This window comes from Schistocerca piceifrons, chromosome 2 (assembly GCF_021461385.2).
Source record: "Schistocerca piceifrons isolate TAMUIC-IGC-003096 chromosome 2, iqSchPice1.1, whole genome shotgun sequence".
Taxonomy (NCBI): Eukaryota; Metazoa; Arthropoda; class Insecta; order Orthoptera; family Acrididae; genus Schistocerca; species Schistocerca piceifrons.
In genome coordinates, this window is record NC_060139.1 from 754,641,907 (window position 1) to 754,665,859 (window position 23,953).

The following is a 23,953-nucleotide window of genomic DNA, read 5'->3' on the forward strand; positions in this document are numbered from 1 at the left end:
TGCTTTTTCAGTAGCAGTGTTTTTCAGTTCCAGTGCATTTTTTCAGTACCATGCAATTTCTCTCTACCATGTATTTTTTTGTGCCAAGTATTTTTATGTATTTATGTCATTTTCCTATCCCCATAGATGAGAAGAGTGATGTATCTTCACTCAAGATGTGCATGATTTCAGAGATTGGGCATTCATACAGCTCAGAGGCCCACTTATAGAGGCCACCTGGGTTGGCCTCCAGGCATACTCTGGTATGTTGCGAAGGAAACAATGTTATTTAAGTGATCACCACCAAGTGCTAGGCCTATTCTGCAACCTGCATTACTGCTGTCCAGTCAATGTGTGCAGTGCTATACACAACCTGTATTGCATCTTGCCAAATCTCTACAAAGTGCTGTGTTCCATAAATTGTGTTTCTTCTTGCTTTAACAGTTTTGGCATGATCTTTCAGTCTGGTTGTGAATGAACATAGAAGTGGCACAAGTAAATAAAGAAATAAGGAAACTTTGTAAATACTTTAAAAATGTCTCTTTTGTAGACATAACTGACTACGGTAAAAGCTTTCGTAAGACTCATGGCCTCCATCTGAATAAACTTCGAAACAAATATCGGAGTAATGAAACCATAAAACTTGCTGATGAGTTAGACTTACCACAAACTGGTAGGTTAGAGTCAGTACCACTTAGTTTTATGGAAAATGAGCTCCCAACTACCAGCAAACCCACCGTCTGTGAATGCCCAGACCTTGCGGGCCGAGAAGATTCCTCTGGAACAGGGTGGATGACTGTATCCAACTCAGAGACATCATCAGCCACAGATAATATCCGAAACCCGTTCGTCAAATGAACCGGGGAGGCCCTATGATCGGCCCCTTGGTAAGTTTTTCGCTGCATGCCAGACTTTGAAATGATCTCCCATTCGACCAGGGGTGAGGGGTCAACCTCAGTGCAGGCAGTGCCCGGGGTGGCCACAGCAGTGGACCGTTTGGAGGACACGTGGGATGTGCTCAACGTCCCTTGCATCCCCGCATCCGATCCCCCACAGTGACGCCCCTTGGCAGCAGCCTCAAGCTGTGTGATGGAAGCCAAAGCAGCCTGGAGCTGTGAGTGAAGGGTCACCAACTCAGCTCACATCTCTACACAACAATCACAGTTCCTATACATTACTGCAGTCACTCCTGTTTGAAGCTCGTAAAGATATGCAACAAACCAATGGTGTACTCACCTTATTAGCAGCAGGAAATTGAAGTGCTCTCTCACTGATGGTCTAACTGACACTGAGCTGTTCATATGTAAATGCTGTTAGTGTCACCGAAGGTAGTGTATAGTCCCTAGCAAATAAGACAGGAACTGAAATTGAGGGCAGCAAAGCAAAAGCTGAAGTGCTAAACTCCATTTTCAAATGTTCCTTTACAAAGGTAAACCAAGGAGAATTGCCCCAATTTACTCCTTGTACCACTGAAAGGATGAGTGAAATAAGTATTAGTGTCAGTGATGTTGAGAAACAGGTGAAATTGTTAAAAACTGAACAAAGCTCCAGGGCCCAATAGAATCCATGTCCAATTCTTATACTGAATTTATGGCTGAGTCAGCCCATCTTCTAACTTTAATCTATTATAGATCCCTCGAAGAAAACACAATGCCCAGTTCTTGGAAAAAGGCACAGGTCACACTCTTCTGAGCTCAAACATACATCTATCCTTGACATCAATTTGTTGTAGAATCTTAGAACATATTCCGAGCTTAAATATACTGAGTTATCTTGAACGGAGTTACCTCCTCAATGCCAATCAGCATGGATTTCAGAAACATCGATCACATGAAACCCAACTCATACTTTTCTCACATCACATACCGAAAACTTCAGATCAAGGTAAGCAGGTAGACGCAGTGTTTATTGATTTCTGAATAGCATTTGCCTCATTACCACACCTATGCTTATTGTCAAAAGTATGATCATGTGGGGCATCAAGTGACATTTGTGACTCGACTGACGACTTTTTGGTAGGGAGGACACAGCATTTTATCTTGGGTGGAGAGTAATTGTCAGCTGTATGAAGTATGTTGGGACCAGTGCTGATCACGTTGTTCATTAATGGCCATGAAGACAATATTAATAGTAAAATCAGGCTTTTTGCAAATGATGCAGTTATCCATAATAAAATACTATCTGAAAGAAGCTGCATAAATATTCTATCAGATCTTGATAAGATTTCAAAGTGATGCAGAGATTGGCAACTTCCTTTAAATGTTCAAAAATGTAAAATTGTGCTTTTCACAAAATGAAAGAAAATGTAGTATCCTTTGACTATAATATCAATAAGTAACTCTTGGAATTGGCCAACTCATACAAATACCTTGGTGTAACACTTTGCAGGAATATGAAATGAAATGATCACAAGGGTTCAATCACGGATAAAGCAGGTGGTAGATTTTGGTTTATTGATAGAATTCTGGGGAAATGCAATTAGTTTACAAAGGAGGTTGCTTACAAATCACCCATGTGACCAGTTCTAGAATACTGCTGAAGTGTGTGGGACCTATACAAGATAGAACTTGCAGGGAATGTTGAATGTATACAGAGAAGGGCAGCATGAATGGTCATGGGTTTGTTTTACTCCATGGGAGAGTGTCACAGAGATACTGAAGGAACTGAAATGGAAGACTCTCGAAGACAGACATTAACTATGGATCATGAGGATAAGATTAGAATAATTACTGCATGCACAGAGGCATTCAAACAATCATTCTTCCTGCTCTCCACTTGTGAATGGAACAGGAAGAAACCCTAATAACTGGTACAATGGGACATTCCCTCTGCCATGCATCTCACGGTGATTTGCAGAGTTTGGATGTAGTAGTTGTAGGAAGCATTCTCAGCACATAACAGGATTTACTCAGTTTTTTACTCATCCACCCACATGCCTTGAAATTTTGTGGATGGAGCTTGCACAATAGAATAATTACCAAACTTCACTTTTATGCTGCTTTTAGCTTTACTTCTAATTTTACTTAAAAACATTCATACTGTTTTTTCCCTTATCTATGACCAAAATGTTATCCCTAAACCATTTATTGCCTCAGAGATATTCTGCTGTAGGTCACCAGTACTTTCTATTGTCTATCAGAGAGATAAGGTTTGATCCATTTGAAGGACAGTCCCCTGACCTCATAACAATCTAAGCAAGACCGTACTAAGCAGTAAGTCATGGCTGATTAGATCTAAGGCTTTGATTAAATCTAAGAGTATCCCTCAGTTTACTTCATTCCTATCCAAGCCATTTAGGACCATTTTCATGAATCAAACGACTGCTGTTTCTGGTTGATCTGTTCTTCCTACGTTTATGTAGGGAAGCAATGCCTAACCAATAATCCTTCTTGACTTTTTATTACTGTAAAAACATGCTGTATTACAGCTTACACTACTCTGGTACCATGTCCCTTTTTTGTTTGGGAACTTATACTCCCTGATGACATACCCATTCCACTGAGTTGTTTTCAATTACAAGGTCAAGGACCATGTCATTGCCACGTAAGGAGTGGCAGGCACCCCAGAGATTGCCCACTAATGACAGTCATGCGTCAGTAGTTATTCACTCCATTGGTTTACAGCACACTTTGAGCTTAAGGATTTTGTGATGGAGAATACACATTCAACACAATCTGATGATTAAGCCAAGATCCTTATTCTCTGTGACAAATGACTTTCAACTGACACACCTATCTATGTGTGGTAGATTCCAGGACTAATTGGCACGATCCGTTACAGCCATGTGGATAAGATGACTGTCATCTCGACTGCTAGTGATATGAGGCCATTGGGATCCAGCATGGCATTCCGTATTACCCTCCTGAATTACACTACTGGCCATTAAAATTGCTACAGCAAGAAGAAATGCAGGTGATAAATGGGTATTCATTGGACAAATGTATTATACTAGAACTGACGTGATAACATTTTCACGCAATTTGGGTGCATAGATCCTGAGAAATCAGTACCCAGAACAACCATAACGGCCTTGATATGCCTGGGCATTGAGTTAAACAGAGTTTGGATGGCATGTACAGGTACAGCTACCCAAGCAGCTTCAACGCGATGCCACTGTAGTGACTGGCGTATTGTGACAAGCCAGTTGCTCGGCCACCATTGACCAGACGTTTTCAGTTGGTGAGAGATCTGGAGAATGTGCTGGCCAGGGCATGTGTCAAACATTTTCTGTATCCAGAAAGGTCCGTACAGGACCTGCAACATGCGGTTGTGCATTATCCTGCTGAAATGTAGGGTTTTGCAGGGAACAGATGAAGGGTAGAGCCACGGGTCATAACACATCTCAAATGTAATGTCCACTGTTCAAAGAGCCATCAATGTGAACAAGAGGTGACCGAGACGTGTAACCAATGGCACACCATACCATCACACCGGGTGATACGCCAGTATGGCTATGACAAATACACGCTTCCAATGTGCGTTCACCGTGATGTCGTCAAACACAGATGTGACCTTCATGTTGCTGTAAACAGAACCTGGGTTCATTTGAAAAAATGACGTTTTGCCATTCATGCACCCAGGTTCGTCGTTGAGTACACCATCGCAGGCGCTCCTGTCTGTGATGCAGCATCAAGGGTAACCACAGCCATGGTCTCCAAGCCGATAGTCCATGCTACTGCAAACGTCATTGAACTGTTCATGCAGATGGTTGTTGTCTTGCAAACGTCCCCATCTGTTGACTCAGGGATCGAGACGTGGCTGCACGATCTGTTACAGCCACGCGGATAAGATGCCTGTCATCTCCACTGCTAGCGATATGAGGCCATGGGGATCCAGCATGACGTTCTGTATTACCCTCCTGAATCCACCAATTCCATATTCTGCTAACAGTCATTGGATCTCAACCAAAGGAGCAATGTCGCGATACGATAAACCACAATCGCGATAAGCTACAATCCGACCTTTATCAAAGTCGGAAACATGATGGTACGCATTTCTCCTCCTTACATGAAGCATCACAATAACGTTTCACCAGGCAACGCCGGTCAACTGCTGTTAGTGTATGAGAAATCGGTTGGAAACTTTTCTCATGTCAGCATTTTGTAGGTGTTGCCACCAGCTCTGAAAAGCTAATCATTTGCATATCACAGCATCTTCTTCCTATCGGTTAAATTTCGCGTCTGTAGCACGTCATCTTCGTGGTATAGCAATTTTAATGGCCAGTAGTGTAGTATCACAGTGATGGCTTGGGGCGCCACACTGAGAGAGGCAGAAAGACCACCCAAGTTCAAGACTTGTATAGAGTGTATATCACAGTTAGTAGCGAAACTGACTTGGGAGAAAGTGTGCAATGGAGGGGGAAGGAGGGGGGGGGCAAATAACAATTCGCTTGTGTGGGAAAATGTTCTCGAACTGACCCTGCATCAGTGGCCACTGAAGCATGACCAGAGATTACGTTAATGATGGACTTGTGCCACTGGCAGTCCCTACTGCAGGGCTCTGAAACTGCTAGGCCTGTGGAGGGGACTATATAGACCAGTAGGATGTTAGACTTGCTACACAAAAAGAAAAGTAGTATACTATCCACTGAAAATGTTCAGGGCCTCATGTTCGACAATCGTATACTTGCAGGAAAGTTACCGAGTTGCATGGTGTGCTGTCGTGCGTGCATGTGTGTGTGTGTGTGTGTGTGTGTGTGTGTGTGTGTGTGTGTGTGTGTTTGGAAGTGAGGAGGTGTCATTCATGATGGAAGGAAAATATGGATTGGGAAGAAAATGGAAAAGAAAGTAAATGTTAGTAGGTGAAGAAAGAACCTGGAGACGAATGGAAAGCAGCAACCATAGCAAAACCCCTAGGAAGAATACATCAGCTCCCCTGCTTGTACATGGACATTGCAGGGATGTACAGGATGGGACAAATAGAGGACGTTGTACCTTGGACCATTAAATTATATTTTTAAATAAAACACAAATATACAGTTTTTATTACATCAATACCATACATTTTATTAGTGTATAGTATAATACATCATGACACTCTTTATGCATCACTTTACATCATACATTGTGGTGAAGTCTACAGGGAAATACAACCATGAACTTTGCCTATGGGATGCTCCAACAGAGGAAGCTTTACGAAGCTTCAGTACAACATGTTCCATAGGTACAAGGTGTCCGGTCTTGGCATAGAGAACTTATTGCTTTTCCCAATTATCTTTAGCTACTGAACTTCATACTCATTACCAATGACTTTTGATACATAGTATGAAATATTCTTTTTTCCAGCAAGACAGGTCACACCATATTCTCCTTCTTTCAGCTCTGTTCCAATTTCAAAATCATCAATCTCGTTTTCGAGGAACTGTGATCTTAATATTTCCAGATCATCACCACTTGTATTGTTCAAATTTATTTCGCAATTTTCGTCTTCAGAGGAAGGGTCTGGAAATTCCAGACAACGTGTGACTGGGAATTTATTCTTCTTCTTGTCTTTTTTCTTGTTTTCAATTTCATTTCTCTATGGTGTATCCGTTAGGATTCTAGTCTTTCCAGCACTTTGTCCACAAGTTATCATCCGTGGTCCTGCTTTGGGATATAGACACAACATTTCTGATGATATATGATTATCTTCTGTCAACTGTGCTCCCAGTTGAGAGAGCAGTGTGGACAATTTCTTCAATTTCCTTTGGTTCATCAGACTCATAAGGTCTATCGGTAACATTTGCATTCAGGAATTCAAAGTCACCAAAAATATTCTCATCTACTAGATAAATTTCAGTAATCTTAAAGCCCTTTTCAGTATTTTCCTTGGTGAACGCTATCCTAAATGCCTTACCTACAATGCCTGAGATATCATAAATTGACGCTGGTTTCCCAGGATTAGTCAACATCCATCCATTCATGGCAGTGTTGTAGAAAGCTTTAGATGGTCCAAACACTGTGCAGTCAAGTGGTTGCAGTTTGTGCGATGTATGTGAAGGCAAAGTTAATAAAACTACACCACTAGTCCTGCATAGATCAATTGCGTTCAAAGAAATGTGAGACTCGTGGTTGTCCAGGACCAGTTCTGTGACAGTTGGCTTCTCACATGATATAAAATGGTTTAAAAAATCTAGAAAGAGTTCTTCATTTGACCACCTTGATGGATTTGCTCGTCTGACAGTTCCAGCTGGGGATCCGAATAACCTGTGGTCCTTAAAGTGCATACACAGGAATATTAGCATCGGTGGAACACGATTTCCTATGGCACTGACAGCAACTATCATCGTAATATTCACTCCTCTCTCTCCAGAAGTCATGCTACCAATCTGCTTGGTGCCTTTCTCACAATAACTTTTGGTGGAATATAGAGTTGAATTTCCAGTTTGATCAAGATTTTAAATTTTGCTTGGTGGAAAATGAGTTCTAGACATAACAGTTAAAAAATTCAGAAACATTTGCATAACTGAAGACCTTAGTTCGAGACAAGCTTGTTGCTGCTGGTTTTCTTAACGAAAGGGAATGAAACCTCTAAACCACATTAAACCTCCTGATTTGTTTTTATCCCATGCATCTGGAATACTTACATCATTGGCTACAGCATTATCATAAGCAAGTTTCAATGCTTTCCTTTTGTCAGTCCATAATTCAGTCTTGCTGCTTGCTTGAAGTATTCCACTGGTTCCATTTCTTGTTGTTCTGAAAACACTATTTTTTACATCGTTTCTGGATACAAATTCAAATCTGTCTTCTTCATTGCCCAGCATAGTTAAAAATGTCTTGTCAAGGCAGTTCTTGAATGTCCACACTTCTTTGCTGCAGATCTAAAGCCCGGTCCACACGCAACGATCTGTCTGCGCAGACATCGGCGCAGATGTCTGTACATGCAAAAGATCGCTGCAAATGTGATGTGTTCACACGACACAAACCCCAATCTACTACTCGCCCGCCATCTGTCGGTGGAGAAAAGAAATATCAGTGGCTAGCAACTACGCTCCCCGTAAACGTCAAAAATTTAATTCGGTTCTTTTGATATATAGAAATGGAGGAAGTTCTGTTGTGGTCTGTGTTCGCAACTTGCGTTGCAAAAAACATTCAGACCAACCGCAGGAAACAGAGAAAGTGGTCAAAATGGTGTAGACAGTGGCTGGTAAAGCGAAAGCAGTTTTCTCACGTAAATTTACTGCGAGATTTGCAGGGCGAACCTTAAGAAAGCCAAGCAGATCAAAATACCATAACGTTGGCTGGTATACTTGATTTACTCCTACACCAGATCTTCTAGGTTTCTGTACTTTGGATAACTCTTTTCGGTAAACAGTTCGCAAAGAATTTTTTGTTTTTTTATTACTATTTCTCTCTTTGCCGAGGGGTCAACTACCCGCAGTTTTTCAATTAGAGCATTGTATGGTACTGTCATTTTGTCTCGGTCACTATATTCTTTACTTTTAATCTTCCAGAAACTTTTTTTTTTTTTTTTACTTTATTGTTATTTTAATACCTGTACAACAGGCAGGCTGTCAGCAGCACACTACGCTGCTCTTCAGCCATAGAAGACACAAGCAGCAAAAACAGTGAGAAGACACAGAAGTCACAGAGCGGTGGGCAATAAAACAGGAGACACATAGAGACAATCACTGAGCCGTTCACACTCGTCAATAATCCACACTGCTAGCTGATGAGACGACGCACAACCACTGAAGATGATGATGGCACTGGTGAACGATGGAGGGGACGGTGAACATTAAACACTAAACACACAAAACACTGATGGCGGCGACCTCCGGCGCGCGAATGTCCACGTAACGTGTGCGAGTCCGGGGACCTGCCAAGAGGGGTAGAAGGGGGAGGTGGGGGAGAGGGGAGAAAAAGGATGCCAATGGCTGAGAAGTCGGGGGCAGGAGGAGAGGAACAGGGGAGGGGAGGCCCGGGGGAGGAGGGGGGAGAAAAGGAGGAGGGTGGGAAAAGGGAGAGGAGGGAGGGAGGGTGCACGGAGGAGTAAGTACAGGAGGAGGGCGGGAGGATCAAAGTTGGTAGGAGGGGTAGATGGAAGGGAGGAGGGCATCATCAGGGAGGGGGAGCTGGCGGAAGCCACCTTGGGAGAGGGTAAGGAGGGTGGAGAGGTGGAGACCGGGTGGGACGTGCGAATACAGGCGCGGCAGCGGGCGGGGGTGGGAGAGGATCGGGGAGACGAGCGGGTGAGGAGGATCGAGTTTGCGGGAGGTGTACAGGATCCGTATCCTTTCAAGGATAAGGAGGAGGTGGGGGAAGGGGATGAGATCGTAGAGGATCCGCGTGGGGGAGGGGAGACGGATGCGATAGGCGAGGCGGAGAGCATGGCGTTCAAGGATTTGGAGGGATTTATAAAAGGTAGGGGGAGCGGAGATCCATGCTGGATGGGCATAACAAAGGATAGGGTGGATGAGGGATTTATAGGTGTGGAGGATGGTGGAGGGGTCCAGACCCCACGTACGGCCGGAAAGGAGCTTGAGGAGACGGAGGCGGGAACGTGCCTTGGCTTGGATTGTCTGGAGATGGGGAGTCCAGGAGAGGCGACGATCGAGGGTGACACCAAGGTACTTAAGGGTGGGAGTGAGGGCGATGGGACGGCCATAGACGGTGAGATAGAAATCAAGGAGGCGGAAGGAAGGGGTGGTTTTGCCTACAATGATCGCCTGGGTTTTGGAATCTTCCAGAAACATGGGTGGTTTCTATATATTTCAATGAATTCACTAACAAACTCTCGAGAACACTGACGAGTATCAGCCATTTTAATGCCCTGTGCGCACAAATACAAACACTAGACTGAGCAAACAGCTGTTTCGCGCCAGATTTGCGGCGATCTCCTGTTCACACGCTCCAACTTGTCTGCGCAGATGTGGTTTGAACCCACAGATTTGAGAGGTTTCGCTCAAACCTCCAACTCCAACTTCCAGGTTTGCACACACCTCAGGTTGGTGCAAATCTTCTGTTCACACGCAACGATCTGTCTGCGCAGATGTGATGTGCGCAGACATTTGCGCAGACAGATCGTTGCGTGTGGACGGGCCTTAACCTTTGTTTTATTGCTTGAGAGAGTGCATCACTGTCCACCTTTTTCCTGGTTTTTCGAGTTTTACTTGGTGGCATTTTCCTACAAATAAAGTAAACAAATAGAAGATCGAAACAAGAATATTTAAAACATCATGTTGTACCTTGGGCCATGGACCAACGTACAACAGGTGCTGTGGCCGAAGGTACAGAAACCAGCATCTTGCTGACCAGGATCCTCTGCTATGTTTCTTTGCACCCTGGAACTCTGTTCTCAATGCCACTCTTATTTGCCCCACCCTGTATTTTCAATTTCCAATTGCAAGCAATTCATCCCAGACACAAGACGTACTAGTTCAACAATCTACCGCCATGAACAAGACTGTAGAGCGTAGCGTGTCATCACAGCCGTGAGGAAATAGAATGTACTGTACAGGGAACAGTAATCTCTATATATAAGCGTGATAGCGGCAATAAATGTTTATCTGCTACTTGGCTAAGAAATAGTTACAAGTGATGATATCATGACTTGCATAGGCTGTGTTGGGAGTGTCTCCCGACAGTACGCACTTGGCTGTTTTGACGTTTACTGACCGGAAGTTGGTCTCACGTGACGAGGCATCCTGTTCGAAGACGCCATTCATGTTGATGTTTATTGTGCTGATAACCAATGTTTACACAGACACAGTAAAATTGGCTTCACTTCTATAAAGAGTGATAACCACTTAGTTCTAAGACACAGGCACTGCTTGCGATTATGGGAGTAACTTTCTGAGCAGTATGTGATCCGTTTACACTTAATTCTTCTTTCTGTTTGTCACAGAAAAGATTATTTCACTGGAGTAAAAAAAACGATAGATCACAGTATTTTTGGGCCATGTAGCATTATCCATTACGTTATATCTAAGCTCAGAGTAAACACTTTTAAGCTTTTCAGCTGTCAAGTTGTAATGTTTAGGGAAGTTTTTTTTTGTTTTGCTGGAAGCTAATGACTGTTCATGTGTAGCCATGATCTTTTTTCACCATACAGCATTCCTTATGCAGGTTCTCAACAGGGCTGGAACTATACTATGGTTACCTAAAAGCCACTTTTCGTCGTCCAAAATATTAAAAATACTTCATATTCCCCGGTTTGGTCCCCCTACATGTGAATGCGAAATAAATCGAGGTAGCAAACTTACGAGCAGTATAGCCTTGTGTTAACTTTTTAACCACATTTATTTTCCATATTTAACGCACATTTCGTTATAACAACTAAGATCCACAGAAAAAAAACCGACACTAATCGACTGAATATTTCGGCGTATCTGTACGCACATATATCAATTACGTAAATTTCAATATGGGCCTACTGCGGAACTTTTATACTATTCTGTTTATTGAACATGAAGGACTAAAACATAAGATAGAAATTACTTCAAGCTTAACTAATTCCTTCAGTCTTCACGGTTGCAACTGCATGAAAACCGTCCTCGCAGCCAAGTCACGTGACTTCCGGCAGCCAAACGTCAAAACAGCTAAGTGCGTACTGTCGGGAGACACTCCCAGGCTGTGTTGCATAGAGCAGAGAGATCTTTGTGCGTAGTGTTGGCAACACCGTTTGGGAGCGAAATTTTGTTTGTATACAGTCACCATGTGTCACATGTGCTTGGTGAATATACAGCCGTGAATAAAGAAGACAAAAATGAACAACTACAAAGCATTCTATGATTTAAATATCGCCATAAACGAACAAGAGGTGACAAGATTACGTGACATCTGCGATACACTTGTGACTTGTAAGTTTACTTCTTATAAATTATAACATGTAAACAAATGTTGTCCAGTTGATAATCTGTTTCAGACAATACTGTGTTTGTAATTTAACGTACATTTTTAGACAGTTGCTTGAAACAGAATACTCATCCAGTTTCCTAAGGAGAACAGGTTAGTCCTGTCTTAGCTTGGCTAAAACAAAACCCGAAATGCCCATTGCTGTACCTACCGCGAGTTCTAGTAGGGCCCAAACGAGAATAATGATAATAATAAACCAAAAGAATGTTGGCGTTAGCTGACTTTATAGTACATATGTAACAGTCAGTTGTGCTAAATAGAAAAAAAGTCCTGTTTCAGTATGGGTTTAGCGAAAACACATCGTGCATTATAGCTATACACAGCTGGCTAAATCAAATTATCAGGCGGCCATCGGTATTTCCTACTGCAGAGAATTGCTTGGGCTTAAGGTCTAGACATAGTTTCAGTGTGTCTTCTTTTCTCTAATGCAGAAGCAGAGTGTTGCTTCTAGCAAAACCACAATGAAACAGTCAAATACCGAATGAATCACAAGTTTCTGATTTCGCATTAAGACTCGACTGTATTACTTTAACGTAATTAATAATTCATATGTATGAAAGTCGTAATTAGAAATTGTATACTATAATGAAATTCTGAACGTCCATTTGTGTCGGTTTCAGAGGTTTATTATTTCAGGCATGATGAAAATACAGTACTCAGTAAAACTGTTTTCATTGTAAAACTCACGTAATAGTTGTATGTTTTGTGGTTAAAAGAGTATCTTGGCAATTTCATCGGGAGAAGGTCATAATAACTGGAACCAAGGGATGTACCCCCTGTCATGCAATTTACTGTGGTTTACAGAGTATGGTTGTAGATGTAGGAGGAGCAAAAATGAATGTGTTTTTCGTGTCCTTGTGGTGGTCTTCATCCCGAAGACTTGTTTGACGCAGGTCTCCTCAGTAGTCTGTCTTCTGCAAGCACCTTCATTTCTACATAACTAATGCAGCCTACATCTGTTTTAACCTTCTTGCTGTATTCAAGAATTGGTTTTTCACTAGAGGGGAGAGGAGGAGATGGACAGAGAGAAGGGGGCATGGAGAAAAATGACAGTGAGAGAGGGGATCGAAGACGAGATGGACAGTGAGTGGGAGGAGGGAAGGAGGTGGGCAGAGAGAGAGGGGGAAAGAGGAGATGGACAGAGAAAGGGGGAAAGAGGAAATTGACAGAGAGAGAGGGTGGAAGTGGACAGAAAGGGGGTGGGGTATGAATATGGTCATAGAGAGGGATGAAGTGAATATGCTTGTAGACAGCAGGGAGATGGTCGTTTAGAGGGGGAAAGTGGTGATAGAGAGATGGGGGAGGAGGAGATGTCTGTAATACATGTATTATTGTAAGAAGCTATGATTCAATGGTGACTGATGTTAGTATTGAATCCATAATTTTTGGGGTTCATAGACTTACTGGTGACAGTCACAGTGATGTTTCAGTACAAGATTTGACTGTAGGGGGTGGCAAGACAGTGACATATCGGCATAACTGTGTAATACGTGAAGGAATTTCTACCAGTTTCACTTACTGTTGGGAAAAATTTACTGTGACAGTAGCACCTCTATAGCTTCCTATGCTGAGGGTTTGGAGTGAAAAGGCATAACATAAAACCATAACTCAGGAATGTCTGAACCAGTTTCCCCAAATTTTGTGTATACACAGGACATTATTTGCATAAAAACTCTGTGGGAGTAAGATGGTCCTACCACAACCAGGGGTGGATGTGACGTCTGGGAATGTCGGAAAACTACCTGCTAGTATTTTGTTCCTTGGAATTAGTTGACTCGGAACACATTGAAAGTATGAAGTTCAATCTGTCTCTCATTTGTGTTGTTCAGTACAGCAACCACATCATATGGTGGAGCCAAAGATCCTGTTGCATGGTTCAGTACCACAAATGCATTTAATGTCCTCTCTAGAGTTGCTTGATATACAACAACGGAGAATCAGGCAATTGCCAGTGATAGTCTTTTTTTCTCAAAACTACAATCAGTTGCTAGCAGAATTACAAGGATCCTCAGGATTCAGATGTAACTAAAGGGTTAATTTTTGCTAAATGTATAACGATGCAAGTACCTTCTGCATGATGCATCACTGCCAGGTAACATAGCTTGGTGAAACTTGGACCATACATAGAAAAAACTGCTATGGTATAGAACAGAAGGTAACTGATGAAATACGCTATGAGATGAATGGAAATGACACTTCTATTCAGAGGCAATAATTATACTGAAGTTTCCACAATTTATTATGGGCCCCTGAATTCTACAAAAGATGAGATAGGATGTGTCATCATGAGGGATAGCAGTGCGTGCTCTGCGACGTGCTTACTACGAGATTGTGGTAGGGTGTTTAATTCCTACACCAACGGAGTTGAGTACTGCTGAATGTTTGTCTTTGTTTGTGGACATGCTGCAATATTATGTCTCCCCAACGTGTCCCACAAGTGCTCAATGAGATTGAAGTCTGGGGGATGGGCAGGCCAGTCCGTTTGTTGAATATCCCCTTCTTCTAAGAGCGTCTCCACCTGCACAGTTCAATGTGATCAGACTTTGTCTTCCATAAAAATGAAGTTGGGGCCAAATACACTCTTGCCCGTGCACATGGGAAGGAGTACAGTGTCACACTAATGTTGACTGGTGAGTGTACCGCGTTCAGAGATTTGGAGGGCAGTATGCCCTTGCAGTTTTTATTTTGTGAAGATCCATTCAAAGACTGCAATTTTGCAGGTTTTACCAAGCTTCTCTTGAGCTGTATTATCTGACAGTAATGAGCAGAGAGACCAAGATCTTTTATAAAAACTATACACTTTTCCTCCATCAATACCTGTAATTACATGGTATAAGGTTGATGCTGAACTTTATGATACTGTATTCATACCATTCCAAAAATGTTTAGAATGTTTAGGAACTTATCACTAATTTCACCCTCAATGCTGATATTGATATTCATTCCAAGATTTAAGTTAAGTTGTTGCAGAAAGTGTTCATATTACCACTAGGTGAATGTACACACACAAAATGATTAACTTTTTAAGGATGCCTAGCTCATTAATTGAATGGCTGATAGCGCAAAATGTTTATCAGCACAAATTGCTATCAGAATTTCTTTAGCATTAAAATATGTGCCGCTTTTGATGTAAATACACGATCCCTCACCTTTCAACTTAGTCTTGCAGTAGCATCTTGCTGTTTCATAGAAGGACAAGACTGTGTACAGTATTTCAGTGTCTCTTGCTTCAGTGCTGCCTAATATATACTATTATGCTGTTCAGAGACTATTATTCAGTTTCAGGCTAGTGTACTTTATTTTTAATAGATAGCATATTTTGATGGAGAATAAGTAACTTACTTATTTACTATGGTGGCCACACAAACTGCAGTCAGTCTTTGGTCTTGCCAATCAGTCTTTTCCATTTCTTCGGTCCATGTATTCTTCTCCAGCTAGTCCCATCATACTCATATCCTGTGTAATCCCATCAATCTATCTTGCCCTGGTCTGTTATCTTTGATTTTCTCTTCCACCATCTGCCTGGTGATTTGGCCTTCTCGCTGAATTATGTGGCCCTATCATTTCAGTCTCCTCTCAGTAATCACTGCAACAATATCCAGTGATTTATACAACTCCTGTAGGTCACTGTTTTTGCTTTTTCTCTGGTTGTCTGTATCCTTTAGTGGTCCAAAAATATATGTCTGAGCAGCAATCTCAGATATCAACAATTGTTATTCTTTGTTCTGGGTCGGAGTCCAGGTCTCTCCTGCATTTAGGACCACAGGTCGTATTACAGTCCTGTGCATCCTAATCTTTGTGGACCTCAGTGTAATAAAAGACTTCAATAACTTTCTGAGTGTAAATATTGACCTACTTAATGGTTGAGTTCTTACCATTATTTCCTGGTCTGTCTTATTCCTTCAACTTTGTATTGCCCAAGAGATTAGAACTCTTTCACCCTTTCAGAGACTTTATCATCCACATCTGAAGCTTTGTTATTGTTTTCTCTGCTTGCTGTGAGGTATTGAATCTTATCCATATTCATCTTCATGCCTGCTCTCATTGCCTCTTCCATGAACACTCTTACCATCTGAACCAGATCTTGCTCATTCTCTGCTATTAATATTACATGATTCACGTAGGTTGAACTTCTCAAACAGCTTTTCATTCACTTTCACTGTGCATGTTGTCTCTTGAACACAAGCTTGTGCTAGTTTCATTAGTTATCTTGGAACTTGCACCTTTTTCAGCTTTTGCTATATTGCTTGCGTGCTTTTTGGAAGTCCACAAAGAGGCAGTGAATATCTGTGCAAAATTCCCGGCTCATTGATAACGCTTGCCTCATTATATGCAGTTGCTCAATGTTTGACTTTTCCTTCTGTAAACCTTGCTTTTTGGAATTCAAATATATCCTCAACTATGGTTTTAGCTATCCTAACAGCAGCAGTATCTTATAAGCTGTACATAGGAAGTAAATTCATCTGAAGTTGTTGCATTCCTACAGAATAGATAATTATGAGTGAATTTCTGTTGTTTTTGGCTTTGTGATTTCTGTTTCTCTCATAACTGGCGAGTGTGCACTCCAGTGTGGTACATATACATCTACATACACACTCCGTAAGCCACCGTATTTCATACTCCCGCAATATCTTGAGGCACCTCTCCCCAATTCTGGTAGCTGGAACCTGTTACCTCTTAAATATGGCAAACAACGTGAACCTAAGCAATAAACAGTCAGATGCATATTTCCTCTGGTAGACAGTGAGTGTACTACTGATATGCTGTAGTTTTATGCTGAGATAAAAATGAGCACTAGAATTCTTCTAAAAATTAATCATTAATATTAATTAACTGAACAAAACACTTCTTTCCTTGTTTCATAAAACTTTATTGTTTTGTATAACCTAGATTTCTGGTTTTAAATCCATTTTACGGTACAAAAATGTTACAAAAGCTGGTAACAAAGATAAAAACCTGTCAACTTCTTAATTTATCACTTCTAGTTTTAAACCATAAAAGTTATCTCTGTAATATGTACAGTTTAAATACAAATAAGAAAATACACAGTAAATACAACTGTCGTGAATGAGCACCGGTGACTATGCAGACACATGGACAGAAGCAGTCTAGTAACAGGCAAGTCTATCATAACAATCACTGAGTAGTCCTAATCGACAAGTACAGCCTTCAAAGAATGCGAATGATGCTAGAGAGTCCAGGCCACATTGCTGGCTTGCAGTTGTCCCCACTCAGCCAACGGTAGTGCTAGGAATTAGTGAAGCAGATGCTCTCATTTCATGTAATGGTTATTGTGTATGTGGACACACTGTCACAACTCTCCACCCTTAGGAGAGCTGGCACCACAGTTATCAGTGGAAAAAAGTGGGAGGCCAAACAGATGGGGCTTACACCACAGATGCACTACCATTGAAAGTTGAGAGTAGGCTCAATGTGGCTGGTGGCCACATCTTGAGATCAACCCTACAGCTCCTCAAATGATGGCACCTCATACCACCTAGCTCCTGGAATGAAGAGATGCTTATGAGTGGACTGCCCACCAGCGTCTGCTGTGGCTGTGGGTGTGATGGGTTAGTGCCCACCGAGGGCACTGCCCCCAGATGGTTCACTGCTCTGTGATGGTTTTGTGCTTGGCTACCATGGGGCTCCAGTCTTTGCAGCATCTTTTCCCTTCCGTGCTGCATGTCTAGCCTTTGCTATTCCCTTTCCCCTCCCTTGGGGAACCTGTCTGGGATGTTTATGGAAGTGTGTTCTGCATATTCAGTCGCCAATATCAGAACAGTCTCTCCACTGTCTTTCGTTCCTTCTTTCTTTTTTTCCTTCCCCTTTCCTATTCTTACTCTGCATTGGCGTTTGAGGTTCCTCTTTTTCTTCTTCCTCCCTGGTCGCTCCTGAAGGGCGGTCCCTGTGTCTGACGTGTAGCAGGTGACTGAGTAACACGTAATTCCCAGCCCCGGGTTGACAGGTAGGATTCGCACGTATCCCCTGGTAAAGGCCAGGCTGAGAGAGGGGTGATTGCCTGAGCTGCTACCTTCCTAAATTGCCGATTCTTCCCTTTGTCAGGTGTTTGGGATGTGTGACCTAAGGTGCGAACAATCACTAAGGCGGTTGAGCATCCTTATGAAGGTGACCACCAGTTGGAAGGAGTGTACCATTGGAGATGCTAGCAGTCGCAGGGGATTTTCTCACAATGAGCCAATCATCTTTTTCACCGTCAGTGTCTACCAAACGTAACCGGAAGGAAGCTAACTATTCGAAGACCCTCCCAGCTGCACCATGGTTCCTTGTGCTTTCACATACTGAAGACAGTCAATTCTTTGCTACGATAAATCCGTTATTATACAGAAAGGTGTTGATGCAATGGCTGCCCCTGTGAAATCCTGCTGTCATGAATGAAATGGCGCTTTGCTCTTGGAGACTACGTCTGATTCTCAAGCACAACTACTTGCAGCTTTCCACATCCGCAGCTATTCTGTTAGTGTCAAGGCCCATTGCACGCTGAATTCTTCCCGTGGTGTTATTTACACTAGGCTGCTTGGTGGTCTGACTGAGGTAGAAATCCAAATGTACCTCTCTGATCAGGGTGCCATTCCAGACCATTGAGTGCCATTGCAGTCCATCAGGTGATGAAAAAAGTAGATGCATCCTTAATGCCGACACGCCCTCTTTTTCTCACTTTTGATAGAGTAAGGCTTCCATTCATCAAAGCAAGCCATGAAGTTATTGCAGTATGACCGTAACTTCCGAAACCAATGCACCGCTACTAGTGTCACCATTACAACCACAGCCAAGAGATCTGTCGCCACCCAGCCAAATATGTAACCTATGGTAGGGACGCTCATGAGGGTGATTGTCTGCCTCCTCCTCCCCGCTGTATCAACTGCAACAGCGACCGTGCTGCCGCCTCCTGAGATTGTCCTGTGTATCTGGATGAGCAGGATATACTAGAGATCTGGGTGAAGCAAAAAGTACCTTACCCAGTCAGTCGCATTTTGTTGGCTGATCTCAAACCCTGCATTTTACCATCTGGTGCCTACAGTACTGTTATTGCTTGCTGCATATTGCTCCACAAATGACATGGCCACGCAGACGTGCGACCTCAAATTTAGCACTGCGGTTGTGAAATCACCCAGTGTCATGGTAGCATCCCGGTCTCCTCCTCCAACTGTGCAACAAACCACAAACTTTCACCTCACGGGGTGAAGTCACCTGCTTCGCAACCGGTAGGCTGGAAAGGACAGAAGAAATACTACCGCAAAGACTTTCTACGTCCCTCCAGCCAACAAACATCTGAGTCTTCCTCCGCCAACTGGAAAGGCTCGAAGAAGTTCAACAAAGGCAAACGGTCTTTTCCTTCACTGACTCGGAGATCCTCTTTGACAGTGTTGCCAACTGATACCCTTGCCCAGCCGTCCTCTGTGTCACCTGTGTGCACCACCAACCATTTCATTCTTTCTTTATTTTATTTACACATCAAGTTCCGTAGGACCAAATTGAGGAGCAAATTTCCAAGACTATGGAATGTGTCAGTACATGGAATTACAAGATAAAAGTAATAACAGATAAAAATAAAACGTTTATGAACCTGTGAAAAGTTAAGCCATAAGTTTACGTAAATGCAATCAACAATACAACAAGAATCAGCTTAATTTTTCAAGCAGCTCCTCGACAGAATAGAAGAAATGATGCATGAGGAAACTCTTCTGTTTCAATGTGAAAGCACATGGATTACTGCTAATATTTATGAATTCTAGTAGTAGCTTATTGAAAATGGATGCAGCAGTATACTCCCACACCTTTCTGCACAAGAGTTAAGGAAGTGCAATCCAAATGCAGGTTTGATTTTTGCTGAGTATTAACTGAGTGAAAGCTGAATATTCTTTGGAATAAGCTAATATTGTTAACAAGAAATGAGAGTAAGGAGTTTATATATTGAGAGGACAATGTCAAAATACCCAGACTCGTGAACAGGGGTTGACAATAGGTTCGTGAACTTACACCACCTATTCCCTGGGTGAGCCAAAAATATCCTTACAGGATGGGAAGAGTTACCCCAAAATATAATACCATATGACATAAGCAAATGAAAATAAGCAAAATAGACTAATTTTCGTGTTGAACCATCACTCACTTCTGATATCGTTTGAATAGTAAAAATGGCAGCATTACTTTGAACATGACCCTGAATGTGGGTTTTCCATGACAGCTTACAATCTGAACACCTAGAAATTTTAACTATTCAGTTTTACTAATCATATGCCCATTCTCAAGTCTCACAATTTACTAACCACTGCACCACCTTGGCTCTGTGCAGTGGACCATGTTCACCTTGGACTTCATTTGCTTCCTAAAAACACAACTTCAGCCTCACTCTATTGCCATAAGTTTCTCAACCTTTGCATGGAACTTTGCTGTAGTATCTTTGTGTACACTGATGGCTGTCAGGCTGATTGTGGTGTCTGGTGTGCCTTCATCATTGGTACCAACGTTTTTCGATATCGGCTTCCAGACCACTGCTCAGTATTTACAGCAGAGCTCTTCACTCTGTATCGGGCCACACAGTACATCCGGTGACACAAGCTTTTCACTTGCGTTATCTGCTCTGGCTCTCTCAGTGGCACCGAGCGAGGTGGCGCAGTGGTTAGACACTGGACTCGCATTTGGGAGGATGACGGTTCAATCCCGCGTCCGACCATCTTGATTTAGGTTTTCCATGATTTTCCTAAATCACTCCAGGCAAATGCCGGGATGGTTCCTCTGAAAGGGCACGGCCGACTTCCGTCCCCATCCTTTCCTAATCCGATGAGACCGATGACCTTGCTTTCTGGTCTCCCTCCCCAAACAACCCTCTCTCAGTGGCCTTCAGAGCCTCAGTGTACTGTATGCTGTTCATCCATCAGTGCAATGCATCCAGGAGAGCTGTTACTTGCTCACTTTTGAAGGAGCCCTTATGATGTTTATGTGGGTTCTTGTTCATGACAGTCTGATGGGAAACGAGACTGCTGGCACTGTTCCCAATACTGCAGTCCTCGGCCTGCTAGTTCTTCCATTCCTTCCAATGATTTCTGTGTTGCCACTGTCAACAGATAGTGTCACCATGGCATCACCACTGGTCCTCCATTCATGGGAACAACTTCCAGGCTATTAAACCTCTTAACATCAGCTTGGACAACTTCCTCTTGCGCCCTCTCACTGCAAGGTCCATTTTAGCTAGGTTGCGTATTGGGCACTGTCTTTGTAGCCATCCCCATTTCTTAACTGGTGCCCCCTCTACATTATGTGCTCATTACCCTCTACCTCTGACGGTTTGCCATTTCCTGACAAAAACAGCTTTTTTTAACCACTTGTGTTCACATTTATGTTCGCCGTCTGATTATTGGCTGTTTAAGTGAACGACACGCGGGTTGTCAACCAAGTTTTTATTTGTAGTAACAATGTGGCGAAGGACATTTAATCTTTATGGCATATTTGATGGACCTTTCTCCAGTCACTGTTTTTAGCTGTGTTTCCTTCCGTCAATTGGTGTTCGTGTGTAGTCTTTTTTAACTCCTGGTTTTCTTTGTGTTTTGTGGTTCTGACATGGCCTTATATGACCCTAGTTGTTTTTACATCCTAAAACAAAACAAAACCAAAGGCACTGCTGCACCTGATGGTGGGAGAGTGACTCGCTACTGGTATCCAAAGTGAACTTCGCTGCTGCACCTCACTCGCACCATCGACCTTCCAGGCTGCCAATTGAGGCTGCCTGGGGTCTATTGTGAAAGGCATAAGTGCACATCGGCATGGGGCTGCATTGTCCAGGGCTTTTGCCACGCAGCAGTGCGGTCTTGTAGGTGCTGACAAACAGAGTCATTACTGGGTCTACTGACGAATCTGCCAAGCACTTTATTTAACTGCATTTAAAGGTGCACACAATACTCTCTGCCTCATCGTTTGATTGTGCATGAAGTGGTGTGGACATGCAATACCATTTCTGGCACAGAAATCTTGAAACAATGCTGATGTGAACTGTGTCTATTTGAGACACAGTCATCTGGGGCAACCTTTCAGTCACAAAGACCTGGGTGAGACCCTACACTGTAGCTATCATGGTGGAGAAACAAATCTGCAGAATGTATGGATAATTGGACAGTGTATCAACCACCATCAACCACGTGGTGACAGAAGGGTCTCGCAAAGCCAATGTGAATTTGGTTACACTGCTGATGTTGTGTGGACCATAGAGCAAAAGTTCGTGGTGGCGCCACCTGCTGTTCAGCACACGATTTGTTCTCGCAGATGACCCTCTCAATAGCTCAGTTGGTTCCAGACCAATAGACAAAATGCAGTATGAGGACCTTCATCTGGGTCATGACCTAGTGGCCATGGTGTAAGAGAACAAGGATATGACCCTGCAGGACTGAAAGCTTGATGACCTGCGGTTCATCCAAATTGGTGCCAAGGAGGAGAGTGTTGTTGACTACTGCCAGCCGATGACAGAGGAGAAAATAAGTACGGAACAGACCTGGCTCATTTGCAGGCAGGCACATGGGACAACCATTGCACATGAAATCAACCATCTGTTGCAGCTCAGGATCTTGCTGAGTGGCCTGCACAGTGCAATGGACCATCAATAGAAGTATATGCACTGTGTGCTGTAAGTGAGCATTGATATAGAGATTGACAATTTCAGCTTTGGTGATGGCTGGGTCAGATCCCATGAGTAGGTGTGTCAGCGCAGCATACTGTGCTATGGATCTCTCATAGTGCTATGCACTCACTCAGAAACAAAGCCCAACACTGGAGATGTTGCATGATCCTGTCGGAAAGTCGTGAAGGGGGCCCAGACAGTGCCACAGATGGCCTATGGTTGGTGTGAGAATAATTGTGTATAGTGGCTCTCAATGTTTTGGAGGCACACTCAAGAAATTGCTCAGAGCCATCAGTATTTGTGAGTTAATGCCACTTCACCTTTTATTGGCAAGTATTTGTTGCTGGGATGAGTGTCAACCTGGTGTAAAGGTGCCAAGTCATGGCAGTGACTTTGTGTGGGTGAATGCTCTGTCACAGGCTGCTAACAAAATGAAAGGAATATCATTTTTTCACAACTTGTTCAATCGATAATTATGTCTGCCTTATTAGCGAGAAGTTTTGAATAATATATTATTCTGTCCTGAAATTAACAAACTTTCTTCTTGTTCTGCTGTTCCTACGTAGTGCTTTGTAGGTTTCACACTGTCCTTCAAAAGAAGATGTGTCAAATATATAATTTCTGTCTAAAAATCTTTAATTTTCTCAGATTGCACTTCGCCATTGCAATTTAGTGAAGGGAATGTAGAGGTTAACTACATGTTCCTGCCATGAGGAATCTGTGACACTGATATCAACAAGATAGTTTGCACATCATGGAAAACCTCACATTAACTGGTCTAAAAATCTCAAAAAAATGGTGGGAGTGCTTACAATGTCGAACAGCAGGTGCATAAAATGGTACAACCCAAAGGGATTGTTAATGACTACAATTTGTTGAGATGGAAACCCCAGCTGAAGCTGCAGGTACAGCTCTGCTGAGTAAATTTTAGGAAACACTCGTTGCCCACCAGTTGTTTGAGTATTTCTCCCAGACGGAGAATGGGGTTGCTATCATCTACAGATGTTAGTGGTGGACTTAAAATCCCTGCAGAAATTAATGCACTGTAGACTTTCAGATAACTACCAGAGGCACAGCCCACTGGCTGGAGGGAATAGGTTCAGTGATAGCCGGATCATACTACCTGACCAATTCCTCCTTAACTGCCAGTGGCAGAGCAAATGGAATTTGCCAAGCTTACAAAATTTGGGAACGACCATTGGTTTAAGGGTGATGTGCTCCTTATAGTCTTTTGCAGCACACAATCACAGTGAAAAAGATGACCAAACTCATGGTGGTGGTTGTTGTAATGCCTGGAATGAGAGGGAGTCAGAAATGAGATGCGCTGCATCCTGAATTTGAAAACCAAGTGCTTTGAACACATTGAGACCAAAAATGTTTTTGGTGTCGCACTTTTGACAGGCAAAAATGTGACTGCCCCCTTTTGAAATGCTGATACTTAACACATATTTTGAAGTGGCCATGAATAGAAATTGGCTGATCACCATGACCAACCAAATGGCAGTTG

General features: G+C 42.7%; 1 protein-coding gene across 3 annotated transcripts in view; it reads left to right on the forward strand.

The window, feature by feature from the left end:
- Positions 1-11,523: 11,523 nt before the first annotated feature.
- LOC124776827 (ribonuclease P protein subunit p30) overlaps positions 11,524-23,953 on the forward strand; it is an 84,575-nt gene continuing 72,145 nt past the window's right edge. For all 3 annotated transcript variants that reach the window (XR_007015657.1, XM_047251985.1, XM_047251986.1), the window contains exon 1: positions 11,524-11,761. Coding sequence is in view for 2 of the 3 variants with exons in the window: in XM_047251985.1 (XP_047107941.1) it covers positions 11,668-11,761 (94 nt within the window). In the remaining variant the exon portion in view is untranslated. The remainder of the gene's footprint in view (positions 11,762-23,953) is intronic.